Below are 20309 nucleotides of genomic sequence, written 5' to 3'. Positions count from 1 at the left end.
AAAGAAGCACTGAGAAATATGGTAGAGACACTAGAAATCCTTTTAGGAATAAGTATACAAGTAAGCATGTATTCCTCAGGGCTAACAAGTTAGTACTCAGTGAGACAAATGCATACATTGGGTACACATTGTTTGAATCTTTGGATCCATAATTGATTTTTAGAGAACTGGACTGAATCTCAACTAACTAGATGAGCAGGGACAGGGAGCAGACAGGTAATGGAAATACATGGTCTAATGTTGCATCTCCTAAATCTTTATATCAGAGGTATTTACAGGAGACAAAGTTAACTGGCTTGAGTTTCACTTTTCTGTCTCTCTTGCTCCCTTTTGTCTGAGAGGATTTCTGTTCCTGTCCACTTCTCTTCCTGATTTTTTCTCTGCCCTCCTGGTTTTTTTTTTTTTTATTTTTTTTTATTGGGGAAGGGGAACAGGACTTTATTGGGGAACAGTGTGTACTTCCAGGCCTGTTTTCCAAGTCAAGTTGTTGACCTTTCAGTCTTAGTTGTGTCGGGCGCAGCTCAGCTCCAGGTCCAGTTGCCGTTGCTAGTTGCAGAGAGCACAGCCCACCATCCCTTGCGGGAGTTGAACCGGCAACCTTGTGGTTGAGAGGATGCACTCTAACCAACTGAGCCATCCGGGAGGCAGCTCAGCTTAAGGTGCCATGTTCAATCTTAGTTGCAGGGGGCGGAGCCCACCATCCCTTGAGGGAGTCGAGGAATCGAACTGGCAACCTTGTGGTTGAGAGCCCACTGGCCCATGTGGGAATTGAACCGGCAGCCTTCGGCGTTAGGAGCATGGAGCTCTAACCGCCTGAGCCACTGGGCCGGCCCCTGTTTTTGTTTCCCACCCCGCTCCCCCTGCGTAATCTCATCTCTTTCCATGACTTCAAGAGATGAATCCCCATCCCAGAGTCTAATCCTGAATTCTTAACCCAAACTTCAGCCTTATATTTCTGCCGTATCAAACATCTCTCTGTGAATATCCCTTAGGTACTCAGATTCAAGAAGGCTAGGAAAGGATTCATTATGTTTCCACCCAAAACCTGTTTTACCGATGGTGTCCCTTCATGCGTCACCATTTACCAAATCTCCTAGTCTGTAAAGCCTGGAATCAGTTCTTTCTTCTGTCCGCCACCTCTTCCCAGTCAATTATGAATACTGCTAAGCCATCTAAGTCTACCTTCTATGCGTCTCTCAAGTATGGGCCCTTCTGTCTGATTCCATAGTGTTCTATAACCTCCCACCGCTGGCCTCTTATTTCTTTCTTCCCATGCATCCTCCACACTATTGCTATTTATTTTTCTGAATATAGTTATAAATTATGTTACTCCCTTGATCAGAAACTTTTGATACCTCAAAGTAATCCAAATTTAATATCCACCTCTTCCACAGTCTGAACTCAGCCTACCTTTCCGGTCTCATGGCCTATCTTATATTCAAACCATGGATTACTTCCCTTATTTTCTAAAGTATTCATTCTTATCCCCCAATTGCTACCTTGTAAAATCTTACTCCTTAAGGTCTATCAAGACTGTGAGGCCTTACCCCAGTTTCTTCTGGATGAATTAACCCTCCTCCTTCTCCTCTAGAATTTTCTTTTTACTTCTCTTTGGGCACTTTAATAGTCATTTATAAATCTGTACATTTCCCAGTCTATAATTTCCTTCAAAGTAATGATGTTTTCCTTCCCCAGTGGTCAGCACAATGATGTGGCTCTTAGTGTTTACTTTATAAAAGGAAGAAAAGACACTTAGAACTCTACTTATAAATAATAAGAATCGATCAAAGGCTATTCCTCATTCATTCTCTACTTTTGATGAATAGGTTATTAGGTCAGATGGTTTAATTGAATATGGTGGTTCTAATTCCAATGAGTGAATGAATGACGGGTGGATTAAGGTCACCTAGCATTAGTAGGAAAAAGAAACCTTCCAGTGACAGATACTGAACGTGGTTTAGCATCCCTAACTTCACGTATATGTTGATCGGGGTTTTAGGTAGTGTATATAAATATTCTGGGCTTCCCTTTATGAAAAACATAGCTGATCAACTAGTTATAACCAATGTTCAGTTACTGTCATGTTGACATTTGAATCCATTATCTTCAGAAGACAGGATGAGTTTATTCAAAAATTAAGTACTTCTTCTTCCATGACCAGGAATGACCAAGCAATGTAGGAAGCATGTGACAAGCTCCTTAAGTCTCAGTTTTTTCTGTTTGCTTCCTAAAATATTTTGTTCACATAAATCGTCGGATAGGAGAGTAAAGACCAAATATTTGGGCGGTGTACTTCTACCTTCGTAACCTATTTAAATATTGTCTTTTCTTGGGTCAGGATTGAACCAATTAGGTGTAATACAATGAAATAAGGCTGGAATGTGGCTATCCCTTAGTTCTTTTATACAGGTGCCGACTACCGCTTCTTCCGTGCAGGGTTTCTGTCTTCTAGGAGAGGAGTTAGATAAGGAGAGAAGAAAGAATGCCTCCTCACCAAAAATCCCTATTTTCCAAAATATATAAACACACTCACTTGCTCACTCTTTGGGGACTAACCAAGGATAAGTAGTAATGATATGGCAAAGATAAGTTTGTCCATAAGTGAATGGAATTAATACTATTTAGAAAAACTTTTTTTTTTCTTTCTCCTTCCCCTCCATTATTCATGGTATATTTTAATGCTTCCAGTTAGTCATCTCTTAATTGTGTTTATTTGTTTTATATTACAAAGGTAAAACAGTACATTCAGCTAAAATAGAAGTATCTAAAATAAAAATGGAAGTTTCCCTTGTCCTATCCCCCTTTTCACTTCTTTGTGACTTCTCTCCCCTTAGACTTCTAAACCCAATGAATTTCCCTTAGAATTTCTCTTTTTCTTATCATCAGGATCATTATATGAATGGCTAGCATCAAAACGCCAACACAAACTGCACTTGTTAATATAAGAGTAAAACCATCCTTCTTCAAACAGTCCAACATTTTTGTGGTTTTCCTTCTTGTAAATCCTGGAAGTGACACTTGTTATTTTGTTTAGCTTTACATAACAGTGGTACATAGCAGTGTATATGTGTTGGTGTAGTAGAGCCAGTCCTGGAGGAAATAAGGAAACCAAACTCAAGTCTGATCTGTGTTCATCAGATATTTTATCCATAGCCAGTGAATCCATAATTTATATCAAATTACAAAGCAAGCAATTTATATTTGCCTTCTTGAAGAATGGGTAGTGTCCATAGGGAATCTCTACATTGTTACATAATTATCATAACATTTTATTTTTTCCTCTCATGGTTAATAATTGCATGTGTTCCCTTGTCTACTTAATAAGATTTTTCTTCTGCTTTCTTTTTTTTTTTTTTAAGATTTTATTGGGGGAAGGGGAACAGGATTTTATTGGGGAACAGTGTGTATTTCCAGGACTTTTTTCCAAGTGAAGTTGTTGTCCTTTCAATCTTAGTTGTGGAGGGCGCAGCTCAGCTCCAGGTCCAGTTGCTGTTGCTAGTTGCAGGGGGCGCAGCCCACCATCCCTTGCGGGAGTCGAGGAATCTAACCAGCAACCTTGTGGTTGAGAGCCCACTGGCCCATGTGGGAATCGAACTGGCAACCTTCGGAGTTAGGAGCACAGAGCTCTAACTGCCGGAGCCACCGGGCCGGCCCTCTTCTGCTTTCTTAATGTCTTAAGTAAATTATTTAGAATTAAATTCCAAGAAGAATGCAGTTCTGAGGATGTTCATAACTGGTATTAATTGCATATTTTTTAAGTCATAATTTTAAGATGGCCTTAGCCAAGAAAGGGATTTAATAATATCAACATCACTGTGGGGTCTAAGATAGTCATCCTGATGTAGGGGAGTATATCTTTAATTTGCTTATCAGAGAATCACAAATCTTAAATTGACCCAGCATTACACCTCCAATAGATACATTGGTAGTGCTTTAAATATGGATAGCTGGTTGTGTTAAATAAACACAAGAATCATCTTTGTTTTTCTATCAGTGCTTTCTCATATATCCAAGTAAAACTAAGTTTTTGCTCATTTGTTATATTTAACTATAGTTTGTAGCTTCTATGATTTCAAAATACAACCAAGACTGCTGTCAATGTTATTTTGACTGACTTCTCTCTATAGCGGATCATTTCTCATAAAGTCCTCATGCCAAAACATATAAATTAACTTTTATATACCCTTAATTAGTAACTCTGAGTAACTCTTTGGTCTTTTGTGGTAAGATAATAATGGATCTGGGTGTAAAGGTGCCAGTCAAGGAATTCTGATCTTCCTCACCGTTACCTTAAACGCTGTCCTTGATGTGCCAGCTGGAGACCAGTTATCTCTTTTCTGCTTCCTTTCATGCTAACCACTTACTGGTTTCTAGCTGCTTTCATTACAATAAAACATGTTGAAAAGTAATGTCAGGGGACTGGAACATGCTCTAAACAATGTTGGATGGGCCAAACTCTCCTCATTTACACCTACCACCACCAAATATCACCACCCTGGTCTTGCTGTTAGACTTCTGGATTAGACAACATAGGAGTGTATCCAGATGAATATATGCGTATTAGTCATTTCCTCTAGCCTTCTAACTTATCAGTGAGTTACAATGAGTGAGAAATCCCTGTCATGATTGTTTACATAAATCCTAGAACTATAAAGGATGATAAGAGGTTATTTAACTCAGCTCTCTGCTCTCAAGCAGTTAGGATATTAAAATCCTTATTTTACAGATGGAGACAGCTGAAGTTAGAGGAGTTAACGATACACCCAATGTCATGTGGCTAATTAGTATCAGAACAAGGACTGAAATTGTGTAGTACCCCTTCTACCCTATAACACGATCTTCAAACTGTTATCATAATAACTTTATTGGATAAAAGCAGCTGGCAATTGCCGTACGTATCTCCGAAATCAAAGGAAACTAGGAAAAATTTTAAACATATCAGCGGCTATATTCTCAAAGAAGTTAGCTCTCTGTCTTCCCTCTTCCCGCATTTTGTAGTCTCTTAACTGAATAAAAACCATCATGGCAATGAAGAGAAGAAATACATTGGAATGTGAGATATTTGTACTAAAACTCTTGAGTTAGCTTGTGGGTTTGGGAGTTTTGTTTTTCTTATGTAAATTAAATAGTCATCTGAACAACTCTTGCTCTCTCTGTCTCTCTCATGCTGTAATCCAGAAAGGAAAAGGAAAAGCCAAGTAAACCTTGAAGAGTGACCTTCATCCATTGTGCACAATGATATCCTTATCATTGCACAACTAGTTTGCACATGGTTTTAGTCACGGTGTGCTCACTGCTTTGTGTGCTTTATCTTTTATTTGGTCTTTTTTATATACACCTTTCTATATATCTTCCTAGTTCATATAGTTATCCTTTTATGGCCATATGGTATTTTGATTATACTCTTTAATCATTTCCTGGTAATTAGATCGTTTTCTAGACTAATAAAAAAGCTCTCAGCATCTTGGCAGAAACATTTTGGTTTTAGTTATTTGGGAGGGAGGGGCTATATTTCTGAAGTGATGTTATCATGGTCAAAAGATATAGTTCATTAAACATTCTTCTTACATATTTTCAGCTTGTTCTCAAAGATTATACTATTTCATATCACCACTCGCACAATCTAAGAACATATTTAATTCCCCAGCACCTCATCAGCATTTGGTTTTATAATTTTTATATATTTATGTTAATTTCATAAATATGAAGTATTGCTTCGCCTTCCTTTTTTTTCCTAATTGTAAGAGTACCACATAATTTTTATAGAATGCTTAGAAATATAGAAAAAAATAGAAAAATCCCACTACCTGGAGATAAGTGCTCCTTCTCTGTGTATTTTTACTTAAATGAGCTGTAGTTTTTCTAAGGGGATCCCTAGAGAAGGAAATGTTTATCTCACATTATTCTGAGAAATTAAGGCCAGGTTTTATCTACACCCTGTGGTCCCCATACATAGTTCAGCAAAGTCTCATTTTTCCCTAAGTCATCCTTCCTGCACCCTTGACTTTTGAGGGATGGGAGTCTGAAAGAAGGTCGAAGTTGAAAGGTTGAAGGAAGTGACTGAGAGAGAGGTAGGAGGATCTCAATAAATTAAACTTTTAAAGATAACTTTTCCTGAAAATAGGGATACAGGGGACAGGGAACCCTGCTTCTTACTTGACATTTGGAACCTAACATTTTATTTCTTTAAAAAAAAAAAAAAAACCAGAGGAAAGAAATTCAACAGACTACTGGCTAAAAGCCCCAAACTCTTGTTCTGTTGTTGGTACTTGGTGATGTGTTTGTTTATAGATTCACAAAGAATGTTTAAGGGGCATTCACACTAAATAGAGTTACTATTGTCAGCTGACAGGAAGGGGAGGACCTGTAGGGTTGGGTGGGATGAGGTCAAGCCTTAGGAAGTTCCAGAAAGTCTTAAAGTGTCTTGTCTTTCTTCTCTTAACAGCTTATGATTTAGGCTCCCTCACGCATATGAATAAAAAGGGCTGCAATGTGATAAAAATGTGTTACAGAAGAATATTTTAGTATTAGAATTCCTGTTTTTGTTTTGTTTTTTAATTCTTTCTGTGCCCCTCTACTTCCTTGAGAAATGTTGGAGGAAACTCCTCCTTCTTCCTGTACCTCTTTACAAGATTACCACTTGTAAAATAAGGATCATAATGTTTATAGTAAATGCGTTTGAGATCTTGTTATTCTGGATATTTGGGTGGTTTGGAGGTGAAAAGATAATTTAGAAATGCTTAGTGCTTCACCTGGGATCTCGTTAAAAGCCAGCTCGTCTCAGAGCTATATTCCGCCTCAGACCCGGGGTCAGTATAACTTTGATTTCCAGAGATGTTTCTCTCTTTCTATTTTTCTCTAAGACCAAATAGCTTTGCACATTCACTTTTTTAGTACTTGAAAAAAGATAATTCAGAGTGTTGATACCCTCATGAACCAGAAAGCTTTTCTTTTTCCCTTTTTTTTTTAAGTCTCTTACTTTAACCCAAAGGTTTAAATAAAAGGCTAGCAAAGATGGGAAATTATATGCATCTAAAACCAAAGAAAGTCTCTGCCCTGGCAGGGCATATGTTCTCTTCTAAATGGTCTTGCTCCCAATAACACCAGTTCAGAGCCTTCACACGTGACTGCAAGTACAGACAGAAAACTGAACGCTCAGCAGGTTGCAACATGTAACACATACTCTTGAATTATACTTGAACTTTACCTTTGACAGAATGTAAATATTTGAAATATTGCTCTAGTTTTAGAAGTGCAGAACCTGTTCCCTTTGGTTGAAAACAAAAGTTTATTTCCAGGCTTTCTCTCTTTTCGAGCCCTGAAAATTCTAATTTTTATAGTGATCATCTTATAGTGCAGCAGCATTTGGAATAAATCTTTGGAATTTCCTTTACTTTAATTACCTGCAAATGAGAAATGCTTTGAAAACAAAAAATGTGGGTGGGAGGGTATCCTGCCAAACTTATCTTTTCGCTTTGGCAGATGGTCTTCATTTCCAGACTGGGGGCTCCTCCTGGAGCAAGACTGTTGCATCACATGAGTCATGTGGAAATGACTGATGGTGCAGCTGACCTGAGTATGATGTGGCAAGGTTAGAGTTGCTACAGCTTCTCTTGGTTTTTATTAAAAATAGATGCAACTAATAACGTAAAGAGCAAAGCTGACTAGAGACAAATTGTATTCCATGTATATTGAATTTGCAAGAAACTGTATTCTTGTTGGTATGGCACAAATAAACCTGTCCTTGGCTCTGACTTCTGAAGTGGCGTGTTTTCCATCTCCAAGGGAGGGGGACTTGAAAAAAGTGGTAGTTCACTGTCTTAAACTTGACCGTTGAGTTGATTATTCCACTGAACTTAGAGGTTTACTAGCTATTTACTGATGTTGATTTCAAAAGGGTACTAAGTCTTATCTCCTGTTGTACTGGATTTCCATTATCTTTTCTACTTCAAGTTATCGGGAAATAAATTTAAATAATAGGATGTGGTGGAAGGCTCTCATTACAATCTGAAAAAGCACGACATGCTCTCTGTGTACTGTGGGAACATTCTGTGACACTAAGTGGCTTTCTGTTGAGTTACTGTGCCAGTCTTAAAAATGATAATTTGTAACTTGGAGATCTACCCTAGATATGAGAGAAAGAAATGTAGTGATTTACAGAAATCATGAAATATTTAAAAAATCTGTACCATTCACTTTTCTATTAGAAAACAAACAAACTTGGTCTCCGCCCCCAGTAAGCTTCCTGTCCAATAGAGGGACACGCAACAATTTGATAAGTATTGTAATGGAAGTGTAACAGGTACCTTGGGAACAGAGGAAGGAGTACTTAGATTTATGTAGGAGAGGTAGGGTAGACTCCACAGAAGGAAAGTAGCTTAGTTTACACTGAGTCTTGAAGAAACCGGCATCTGCTAGATCACAGAAAGATAAAAAGGTGGAGGGAACTCATTATGGTATCATGGACCTCACAGCAATTTGCTCTTCCTGGAGGGTAAAGAGTGACAAAGAGAATACCCAGAGAGGGTAGGTGGAGGCCAGATCTAGAACTGGTCTTCTGTGACATACTAAGCACTTTAGATTTAATTCAAGGAGTGATTAGGAATCCTTAAAGAATTTTAAATGAGAATAATATAGATTTATATGTTGGGGTACTTATAATACTTTGTATTATTTGGGATACTGGCAGCATCATAGAGACTTGACTGGAAGGTATAAGAACCAATTAGAAAGGTGGTGCAATAGCTCATCCATGGCAGCAACAGCAGGGATAAAGTACAACGGAGAAGGAGAACAGCAGATACAGCCGTCAGGACTTGGCAATTTGGAGAGACACGTTATTGTCACTTGCGATATAAGGATTCCCCTCAATGCCTGTTTAAATTACAAGGCCTTCTGGTTAAGCTGGTTAGGCAGTGATCATTAGCAGAGAACATAGCCTAGATAGAGTTAACTTATTTTTCCCTGGGTACCTGTGAATATGTAGTGCTTGATATTTATAACACTAAAAACACATTCTATGAAATATCAAAACTAACATAAAATCTAATGTCTTTTGGATTTTATTTATAAAGGAGATTCGCAGTCCTCTTTTTGAACATGGCATCAAACTTTCCCATCTTCTGTGCAAAATTTATTGCTGGGTTGTTGTTTTCCAAACAGATTCTTCGAGCCCAAAGCCGAAGTGCAGGTGGAAGGAGGATCTCAGAAAACAGCTATTCTCTGGATGATTTGGAAATAGGACCAGGTAAGCAGAGAGCTCCTCGTGTGTGTAGTTCTCTAGGAAGTACTCATTAGAAACAGAACCTTTTGTCCTCAAAGCCAATGCTTTTGAAGGAAGGAGTGGGACAAATGAAAAGGAAGTCTATTTATTAAATACAAACCGTTACCAAATCTCATTGCGCTCTACAAAAGCTTCTCTGTATTTTTAATCCATCCTTGTCAGTGGTAACCTGTGGTAACCAAAGGGTACTTTTGCGGGATTGCAAGGGATGTATGGCCAACAGTTTTGGCTCCATGGTCATCTGGGCCTTTCGGGCTCCCATGGATGGGCAGTGTCCCCCGTCAAGATTTGTTATCCTGCATTATCAGCAGTAACAAAACATCTTGAGAATGGAATTATGTTCTGAAGGGTCATATGAGACACTTCACAAAAGAAAAAATCAAATTAATAAACATAGGAAAATCATCCTCCTTCTAGTAATCAAAGAAATGCAAATGAAATGACATTGAGATCTAATTGTTTTTTACATATTAAATAAGCCAAAGTTTAAAAACATACAATAGTCAATTAAGGTAAAGTTTCTCCTTTTAATGTTGGGAAAGTGACTATTACCTTATAAATGACAGTTATATGCCTGATTTCCTTCTTTGTACTCTTAAAAGAAACTGACTACATTGGATTACAGTACCCCCAAATTTAGAATCTTGAAGCCATTGAAATCACATTTTATCTTCTAATAAAGCATATTGTTCGCATGCTTCCAGGTCAGTTGTCACCTCCTGCTTTCAACTCAGAGAAAAGCGAGACTAGGCGAAATCTGGAGATCCCGCGCCTGTCAGAAACCTCCATTAAGGACCGAATGGCCAAGTACCAGGCAGCTGTGTCTAAACAAAGCAGTTTCACCAACTATACAGTATGTGTTCTGCATCATTCATTCACTCATTCATCCAGCAAAGGGTCGCTGAGCACGGGAAGTAGAAATGTCTCCCAGACCCTGACTTGTGAGCCCATTCTCCCTCTCAGGTCCCCTGCCATCATTCTCTTTTCACAGAAATCCTACCCTAGCTTCATTCATAATCCTTCCCATGTTCTAATCCTGACTTTGCTTTTCTAGGTCTCATTCCCACTCCACTCATGTTTTTTGTGATGTTACCATTCACTAATGTCATTGAGAGGGTGCCTGGTCTCTTCTTAAGTGTGTTCTCGTTGTTGTTAAAGAAGTAGTATTTTATTAGTTTTCACAGAAATCTTGATTTTATTTTTGTCTTTGAGGGGAAAATGGGTGAATGATGGAGAGAAATATCAGATATAGTCAACATTAATATGGGGTGGGGATATTTGCAATTGTATTCACATGGCATAAAATCACCATTTTAAGCTATACAATTCAGTCATTTTTAGTATATTCACAAGGTTGTGCAACCAACATCACTGTCTAATTCCAGAACACTTCCATCACTCCAAAAAGAAACCCCCTGCCTGTGAAGTCACTCTTAATTCCCCCCCTCCCCTCATCCCCTAGCAACCACTAATCTACTTTCTGTCTTTATGGATTTGCTTATTCCAGACATTTCTTATAAATGAAATCATACAATATATGGCTTACTTAATCATTACTCCTTGTGATGTAATGATTTTCTAAAAGAATCAAATAGTGGATAAGAAAAGGGAAGAGAAATGACAAGATATTGTACTCAGTAAGCACAAAAAAAATTGGCATTCTAAATAGAATGGATGGTCTTGCCATTTTATACTTACCTAGGCTTAACTGGCAGGATGACACTATGGAACTGATTAATTGAAGTTACCTTTTAAATGCCATTTATTCATATATATGCATGCATATATACATATGTCCACATACATATATATGTACCTTTCAAACATTTGTTCCTTCTAAGATTGCAAATTACAGACCATTAATCTCTTGATATTCTATTGTTTAACAAAGTTGGAAGAATAATATTGAATTTTATTTGTTCCCAAGTGGAGTGAAACTGCCTATTAGAAATCATAGTATTTCAGGAGGTGAGCCTTCTTTTTCCCACATTATCAAGTATGCATTCTCCAGTAGTATCTGCTGGTAGCCTAAGTCCCTGGGCAATCAATAATTTCGTCTTGATTTTTCACTGTCGTTTTAAGGAGAGATAATGTGTGTAAATCAATAGTGAGTGTGAAAAATGAGCAAACTGAGGCTTCTCTTAGAAGGCAGGTCAGGAGATACAGCAAATAGGTGATCTGTGGAGCTTTATTCCTTCTTGGTACAGGATTCTACTGCTTTCCAGTGCCCTCCTGCTATAAACATTCCGACCAGGTGACTCCCTAAGTGGAAAAACCTGTTCCGTGACTTTTTAAAAAAAACTCCTAATAGAGTGTCTGCATTGCACTTCTCAGGCTCTGTAAATTTTAAGAGTTGAAAAGCTTGAGGAATTCTTGTAAAAGTACATTTTATCTCATCCCCAAAGAATTTCTCAGGCCCCTTACTGAGGACGGTTGTAATAAGGCACACACTCTCTGGCAGTGACTCTGGAGGCGGGGCTTTGAGATGGGATCAGGAACGAGCCGTTGGGCTGTGGTACGGTTGTGTTCTGCAGAGCTGGCTGCCAGCTCCTCCATATAGATGCACCGCCAGGATGTGTGCCTGAATCTGGAATCCCACGCCTGAGTAAGTCAGTCCCACTCACACTCCCGCACTAGCCCTGTTTTCTCCCCATGCCTAAAGAATCACAGAGAACAGAAAGGTACTAGGTTACTAGCAGACTAATAGTAGTGAATGTTCATATTCATCTACCTCTACAAACGCTCAGCTAATATCATAATTAACGGTGAAAAACTGAAGCCCTTTGCTCTACATTCAAGAATACGACAGGGCTGTCCCCTATCACCCCAGCTTTTCAACATAGTGTTGGAAGTCCTCGCCAGAGCTATCAGGCAAGGGAAAGAAATAAAAGGCATCCAAATTGGGAATGAAGAAGTCAAATTGTCACTCTTTGCAGATGACATGATGCTGTATATAGAAAACCCTAAAGACTCCACCAAAAAGCTATTAGAAACAGTAAACGAATACCGTCAAGTTGCCGGCTACATCTACCTCTATATTGATTTTGGATCTAGTAGATAAAGTTAATTTTAATATTTTGTCCCAGGTGTTCTTTGCAAGGAAAAAAATATGACTATGCTTATTCCTTATGACAGTATTAAGGCCTGCTTTTTTATGTTGAGGCTCTACTATGAGAAGCAGAATAAGGTATGTTTTTAGTACAATGTATGAATTTTATGCAAAAAACATGTTTTTGAAAGTTTCACCAAAAAAGGTTGTTTTATAGTATCATTAAATATAACTTGTTTTCATCTGTGTACATCATCCCTGTCTCTCTTTCCAGGCCGGGCATATATGTATAAATGGTCAGTATATTTTCTTAATTATTGGCACTTGGCATCTCCTTTCCCTGCTCCAGAATGGTCTTTTCTGATAAAACTCACAAGCTTTGCATTCCCACAAGCTCTGCTGCTAGAAGAGTGAATCACAAGAACATTGTGTGCTGGGGGTGGTCTGGGTGTGCGTCTGTGTTGGTGTGTCTGTATTCTAATGAGCATCTGGTTTTAGACTAGTGTACAAATATTTAACTCTGAGGTATGTGTCCACAAAGCTGCTTTTGTCATTTCACAAGTCAATGGGTTTTGCTTATGAGAATTAGGGGGTTGATTTGACCTGAGGCCTCTTAAAAGAATTTTTTTTTTTTCACATTCCAAGTTTACTTAATAGATGTGCTATGAAGAGAATAGAACAGTAAGATTTTTTTTAAAACTCACAGACTACTTTTATTTTCTAGAATGAATTGAGAGCCAATGGCAGTGAAATCAAAACTCATAAATTGGAGCAAAAGGAGAATGTGCCCCCAGGTCCTGAGGTCTGCATCTCCCACCAGGATGGAGAAAAGGTAGGTTGAAAAGCCTGATGTCCAGTTGCCAAGGAAGCATGTGTTCTAAATTAGATACTTAAAATTAGAAACCCTCTAACCCTGGGCTGTAGAGTGTCTGGGAATTTGGTAACAGCTGCCAGGACAGATTGTTGTTTTTGCAGGTCACATAATTTCGGTTGGGGAGCTCTGTAACTTATAGCTGACCAAATAATGAACTTGCCTTGGAGAATGTTTTTGCTCAGCAAAATGCTCAGAGGGCGTAGAGCTAAAGTGATTTTTGAAAATCTGTTTTGATTAGAGATACTATCTTCAAAGTGTTTGTATATTATTAATTTAACTCATTTTATGCAAGAAAATTTCTTTCACTCCATGTATTTTGAAAGCTAGGCACTATGCTAAGCACAGGAAATTCTAAGCTTAAAAATTAAATACATTAATTTTAAATTAAAAACATACCGTTCCATGTGGTCTTTAAGTTCAAAGAAGCTAACAGAGTAGAAGGGAGATGAATAACAGGTTGGCCATCATAAAACGGTGTGACAAGTGCTATGAGAAGGCTATGCAGGGCCATGGAAGCTCAGACTAAGGACACTTACCCTGACTTCCTCAAGAAGGTGATGCCTGAGCCAAGTCTTGAAGAATGTGTGGAAATAGGCCAAGTGAATAAGGACAAAGTAAAGAAAGAGAAGGGTGTTCCAGGCAGACATAATAGAGGTTTGGAAACTGGAGATCCAAACCAAGATGACTTGGCTGGAGCATGAGATACTTATAGGCAGTGGTGAGAGACAGGTGGGGGGAGAGGGCCACTGTGGGTATTGAAAAACTTTGTGTGCCACCATTAAGAGTTTGGATGTAGTCCTGCAGTGGTGGAAAGCTAGGGGAAGATTTTAAGCAAATTAGATTTGTGTTTTATGCATTCATCATTAGATGAATGGCTTACTTTGAGTAAGTACCAATATGGATGTCAGTTGAATTTATCATTTCCTCTGCCAATCCATTACCCAATCTCTTTGGTCTTTCGGTCAATATGATAATCAAATGTTAAGTTAGATGAGGAGAAAAAGCTTTCAAATCTATTACAGTGATTAATCTTAGGAGAAAAACCATTCTGTCATCCATATTGATACCCTTAAAGTCATTCTTCCAGAAGGTGAAGAGATAATTAAAATGGGTTAAGAGCAATAATTCTCAAACTTATTTCACTATAGCAGACTTGTAAACGTATGCCGAATTGACAGAAAACCAACAGGAACTCATGAGATACACTACACCCTTGGACCAAAGGAGGCACACAGAAAAATGGTCTCAGATTAATGGCTATACCATTTGAATCATACAATAGAACAGGAAAAAAAAAACCTAGAAAAATTAAATCACTTTATTTCACAAAAACATCACAAATACATGTTGAAATAATGTTTCATAAAATCATCAAATAAATTACATACATCCTTGCAACAGTGGGCTTAGGCGTTAGTGCCATGGGTCACATGCTGTGTATCAAGTGAGATCTCCCATTAGACTGCTTGGTTTTCCCCTTTTAAAGTGGGAGATTATGTCATAAGAAAAACTGAGTAAATATGTTTGGAATTTTTCTTATATACTATAAAAAAAGACACTTAAGAGAAAAATATCCCTAACATTGAAATCCCCACCATCTACACTAGGAGCATAGTTTGAGAATTGATCATTTGGAAAATAATGCTCGGATTGTTCCTTTCTCTAATTTCATGGTTTTTTCTTGATTGTCTTTGTGCTGATTCGAAACTGGAACTCTGAGCTGAACTGGAAGATCAGAACATTTTAATTATAGCCTAAAAGGGCATCAGTGCAACTGAATCACGAATTGGGGAGTGGGTGGGAAAGAAAGGTGTTAAAGATAATACATAGTCTTCAAGCACATACTGCAGGTTCATAAACACTTGGCTGCCTTAAAATTTGTAAAATTTTTCAGAGCCTTAGCTGTCCTTTTGGCTGTTTGCCTAGTTTTTGTTAACCAATACCTAAGAACTAGTCGATCTTTGGCTTGTTACAAAAGGACATTAATGCCAGGGTAAACTTGCCTGAAATAGAATATTTTGTCAGGGTATTGTTCATCCCTTTCTCCTCTTGTGAATGAATTTGTACTTTCCTTTAATGAAATGATTGAGCGAAATCTCACGTGCTCTCTCCTGGCTGTTCCTGCAGTGAAGTCATCTGGGTGGGCATGTGCAATGATGTCATGACTGGCATTAACTTTACCCTGCAGGTTCAAGGTAACCAAATTAGAGGTGAGATAAAAACATCCTGGGATGGCTGCACCTACTAATTAGCAAGAATTGAAGAGCTTTTTATGGCCATGCACAACTTTCAAAAAATGTATTTCATATCATTAAAAGAAATAATGCACGTAAGGTGATCATACCAGTGCTCATAGTACACAGTAACTGTTGGCTGTTATTATACTGGTTTATTTTATATCAAGTCAGAATTCCTGTAATGAAAAGTGTAGTGGAAAAAAACAACTATCCTGAAATTCAGGTGCAGTCAGCCAACACTTGATTCCATTATAAATTTATTCAGTACATTAGACATCCTGATATAAATGCTCAGCATCACCCATAAAAATCCCTGACATCTGAATGAAAGAATATTACAAGAAGAGTGCACACTGGGTCACCTATTGACCCTTTTGATTTTGAATGTGGAGGAAGATACCAGGACGGCCTAGGGGCCAGTAGAAAGGAGAGACCTAGTAGAAAGTTCTTTTGTTTAAATTTGATGGCTTCTGGGAAAAAGATCTGCCATCTTGTTAAACACTGCCATTTTGAGACTGGGATTAAAAAGGGAAACTAACCTTGAAGGTAATACTGGAGGTTGGTTTTAGATAAATTTGGTTTATAGCTATCAAAAAGTCTTCTGTACTAGCAAGCTTGTTTTAGCAGAATGTATTTGGTTGGGAAGTAAGGGATTAGGAACATAAAAGAATAAGAATATTTCCTATTTCTAAAGACTTTCTCTTGCCTTGGAGTGAGTTATGATTAATGAGTTATAGTTTATGGTGAGCTTTGCTTTCCCTGATGGAGGGTTTAGTTTTGCTCCCCGTCCCCACTCCCACCTTTATTGAGAATAGAAAAACATGGTTTAAAAGTTCTTTTATAAAGGGAGATGATGCACGCTTTTGGCAGCTGAGTGCAGTCTGTTTCTGGCATTGCTCTGTAATTGAGAGGCATGTTAACATCCTAATAAAAGACATTTTGCCGCCTCTTGTTTAAATGCTCAGCTGTTCTGGGGCCCCTTATGTTCCCCAGGCAGCCAGTGACCGACTGGAGTCAGCAGGTTTTTACGGTATTAACAGCAGTTTGCTCTGTTATTTTTAATGTGCTTCTTAATCCCATCCCCACCCCCTTGTTTGGTAGGTTTCTTCAACGGAGAATAGCCTGGCAGTCCATTCCACCCCTGCAGAAGATGACTCCCGTAAACATTCGTTCTTAGATCTTGAGGGTGAGGTTCTTCTTCTCTATCCCATATTTGGTTGGGGGGTGTCCCCGTTGCTGTCAGTGCTGAGAAAGGAACATTAAATCCGGTAATTCAGCTGATCAGATCATTTACTTAGTTGTAAGGACTGATGCTTAAATACCCTTCACACCTTTTGTGGCTTAGGAGGAAGTTAAGTTCAATTAAACATGATTAACTTGGAGCAAACTAAGTACTTTTGATGCTTCTCTCATTGAATTTATCTTACCTTTTGTACCAAATCTTTTTAGACTTAAAGCTACAAAAACTAACTTTGCATTTCTATTTTAATACAAGTTTGGCCAAGATAGATTTTATTCATTTATAGGGATGAAGAATTAGTATCTGAGTAACCTGTTAAAAATAGCTTTCCTTACGTAGCTAAATGTGTACCATAGTCCACCCTCTTGCTAGACCCTAGAGATTTTCCTGTTTGTCTTTAATTTGAAAACCTTTTCATCCTATTTTGGAGTCATTTTCAGCCTCACATCTCCCAAAGGTTTTTATCTTTTTATCTATATCCACTTTGATTCTGATTTTCGGTGTATTATTTTATATATATGTTATGCAGGGTCTCTGGTCCCGCTCCCCGCACAAGAATGCAGGATATGGTGAGGCCAAAAAGGAACACCAACAGAGCCATAGATAGGGGAGTCATACTACTAAAGTCTCACTGGCGGCTGGGTTGAAGACACGATCCGCAATCTACCGTCTGCTTCTCTGCCAACCAACCAACTTCCTAGCGTAGCCATGGCAGTTATAAAAGTGGCTAATGTCTAACCAGTAACAGCTGATGGCCAACCAGTCACAAGGGATGGCCATCTAATAACCCAGCCAGCACTTTTCCACATGAGGCCAAGAGCCTGGAATCTGCTCTCTGGGAGTCTATCCCCACACTCCCACCCCTCCAGGGTTTTGCCTCACAATCTACGCGACAAGCGTCTTCCACGAGGGGCCCTGTGTCAAAAACCTAGCTCACAAGGAAAAGTTTCAGTCCAGTACAAGTAATGTCCCAGGGGGTGTCCCTCGATGTCCACCTACTTTCTGGGCACAGCTAGGGTTTCTCAGGGTACCGCCAGTCTTTCTGGGCACAGCCAGACTTTCTGAGCACAGCCAGGGTTTCTCAGGGTACCACCAGTCTTTCTAGGCACAGCCAAAAGTCCTGGGCACAGCCAGGGTTCTCAGGGTACCATGCTGGAACAATGTCTCACAGCCAAGGTGCTTACATATTCTCGATGGCGGCGGGTTGTGACACAGAAAGTAAACATCTGCCTGCTCCCCAACAAGGGGTCTTCCTGCACCACAGTCTCACTGGCAGCCAGGCGAGACACAGGAAGCAAACACCCATCAGTTCCGCTACATGGTGGTACATTCCCAAGCAAACAGTCCATCAAATCAGGAGTGGAAGGCAATTCCCCATAGTCCACAGTCATTCTCCAGCGCTGGCCTCACAACGTATGCCCTCTCTGCAGGGTGAGGGCTCCTAGTCCTCCCCAATCTGGGGGTGAGGGACGACCTTGACGTCACCCACATCTCCCACAGAGGACTCAGCAAGCATTTCCTCCTGGGACTACAAGTCCCACATCCGAGCTGTCTCAGCAAGCACTTCCCAGCCCACACAGCCGCAATGACCTTTGCTTTCTCCAGCCTATGCTGGTCGGAGAACCATCCATGTCCTCCCACCCCTCCACAGGGGTCCAGCTCTCTGGCAGCTGCACGGCTTTTCCTTTGCTGATTGGAGAATCGTCCACGTCTTCCCACTCCTCCATGGGGGTCTAACTCCTGACAACAGTGGCTACCAAGTACCACACAGTGTGGGGGCCACATGTCCTCCTGCCCAGAGTCAGATATCATTCTTACCTGGCCGGAATCTTGCTTGCCGCACCAGGCATCTGCGTTTTTCCCAGCCCAATCACGTTTCCTGCTCCCGGCGCTGCTGTGCATGGGCTTCCCAAGGCTGAGTTTTCACACACACAAACTACTCTACCATCCTTCGGAGAGTTTTGGCCGGCACCATACCCTGCTTGCTGCGCCATGTGTCATGCGGGGTCTCTGATCTCGCTCCCCTCACAGGAACGCAGGATATGGTGAGGCCGAAAAGGAACACCCACGGAGCCATAGATGGGGAGGTCATGCCACTATATTCTCGCTGGCAGCTGGGTTGGAGACACAGGAAGCAGGAGCCACATGATCTGCAATCTGCCATCCGCTTCTCTGCCAACCAACCAACCCTGTAGCTTAGCCATGGCAGTTATATCAGTGCCTAATGTCTAACCGGTAACAGGTGATGGCCAACCAGCCACAGCGGATGGCCATCTACTACCCGAGCCAGCTCCTTCCCACATGAGGCCGAGAGCCTGGAAACTGCTCGCTGGGACTCTGTCCCCACAATATATATCCATATATATATATGGATTTCTACCTTCTTCCCACGTTAGTTTATTAGACACTGAAAACTCAGCAACTAAAGTAGAAGTAAAAGCTAAACAGATCGCTAATAAATCCTACCTTAAAAATTTCAGAGAGAAACTTGCAGTTTGAAAACAGGAACATTCCTTTTGCAATCACTTTGCTTAGACTAGAATTTTTTCTGAGTTTTGACTAGGTTTTCAAAACATTTTTTTCAACATTTTTTTGAAAAGTTAGCCTTTAAAAAAAATAAGCCTTAATCTTTTAGTACTTTATTAACTGAACTCTAGATTTTAAGGAATCTTTTTATGTTTCCTTAGTAGCTGTGTAAATGACTTTCTGTTCTTCTTCAGAGTTTTCCATGGGATGAATATTTGGCAGGAAATGAACTTATGCAGGCCACACGTCAATGATTATGAAAAAGCTTCATAATCCTCGTCCATGGATATCTGCTATAGGACTGACCAAAAAGACAGTGTCAGATTACACACACACACACACACACACACACACACACACGTGCGTGTATACACGAAATTTCTACTTTCACATTCCTCCATTTCCCCAACTTCAGTTGAAGCACCCCAGAACGAGTTATTGAAAGTGCTAACTACCAAAAAGTCATCAAAGTCTATAAACAGCCTTTAAAAAGGACAAAAGCCACAGGGCAGAAAGTTTCTTATAGAAAGGTGGTTTAGATTTCTCCTGTTTGGGGTAAAGGGGGTGAAAAAGCCTCCCAGCTGAAAACCCAGTTTGTGAGGGAACCTAAGAGCATAACTTTTAGCATTAGAATATTCTTCAATAGAAAAGCAGTGTTTTTCCTGGTGTTGAAATGACTTGTTATTAGTGAAGGTGCCTAAACTTTGCTTTGGAGAGGAACCTTTTCTGAGACTTCCCATGAGTTACTAAAAAATGTCTTCCTTTTGTAATTCAAGCAGGTAACTCCCAGGTTAAGAGTGAGGTCCAGCAGCCAGTCCATCCTAAGCCACTAAGTCCAGATGCCAGAGCCTCCGGCCTTTCGGAAAGTTCTCCTCCCAAAGTAGTGAAGGTATGATGGCAGTTTCTCTCGGAGTCTTTAGACGTTGGTTTACTAGTAGAGCTCACTGCACCTTCTGTCATTATGTTCATTATAACCTGATTTGCTTTCCTGGGGATGAAAATACTAAGTAAGGACACACTTAAGGCAGGTTACTTTTCCTGGAAATCTTTCTGCTTCTGTTCAGGTGTTGGGGTCAATAGTGGGGAAGCTCATTAAAATC

General features: G+C 39.6%; 1 protein-coding gene across 3 annotated transcripts in view; it reads left to right on the top strand.

Annotated features, from left to right (window-relative positions):
* The window catches only part of LIMA1 (LIM domain and actin binding 1), an 80113-nt gene that overhangs the window by 48849 nt on the left and 10955 nt on the right, over positions 1 to 20309 (top strand). For 2 of the 3 annotated variants that reach the window (XM_033116772.1, XM_033116770.1), the window contains exons 5-9: positions 9163 to 9247; positions 9988 to 10136; positions 13057 to 13164; positions 16545 to 16629; positions 19986 to 20098. In XM_033116772.1, coding sequence (XP_032972663.1) covers positions 9163 to 9247; positions 9988 to 10136; positions 13057 to 13164; positions 16545 to 16629; positions 19986 to 20098 — 540 coding nt within the window. The remainder of the gene's footprint in view (positions 1 to 9162; positions 9248 to 9987; positions 10137 to 13056; positions 13165 to 16544; positions 16630 to 19985; positions 20099 to 20309) is intronic. The other variant, XM_033116771.1, reaches the window with a different exon arrangement.

The sequence above is a fragment of the Rhinolophus ferrumequinum genome, chromosome 10, assembly GCF_004115265.2.
Source record: "Rhinolophus ferrumequinum isolate MPI-CBG mRhiFer1 chromosome 10, mRhiFer1_v1.p, whole genome shotgun sequence".
NCBI classification, from domain to species: Eukaryota; Metazoa; Chordata; class Mammalia; order Chiroptera; family Rhinolophidae; genus Rhinolophus; species Rhinolophus ferrumequinum.
This window is presented reverse-complemented; position numbering and strand designations above follow the sequence as displayed.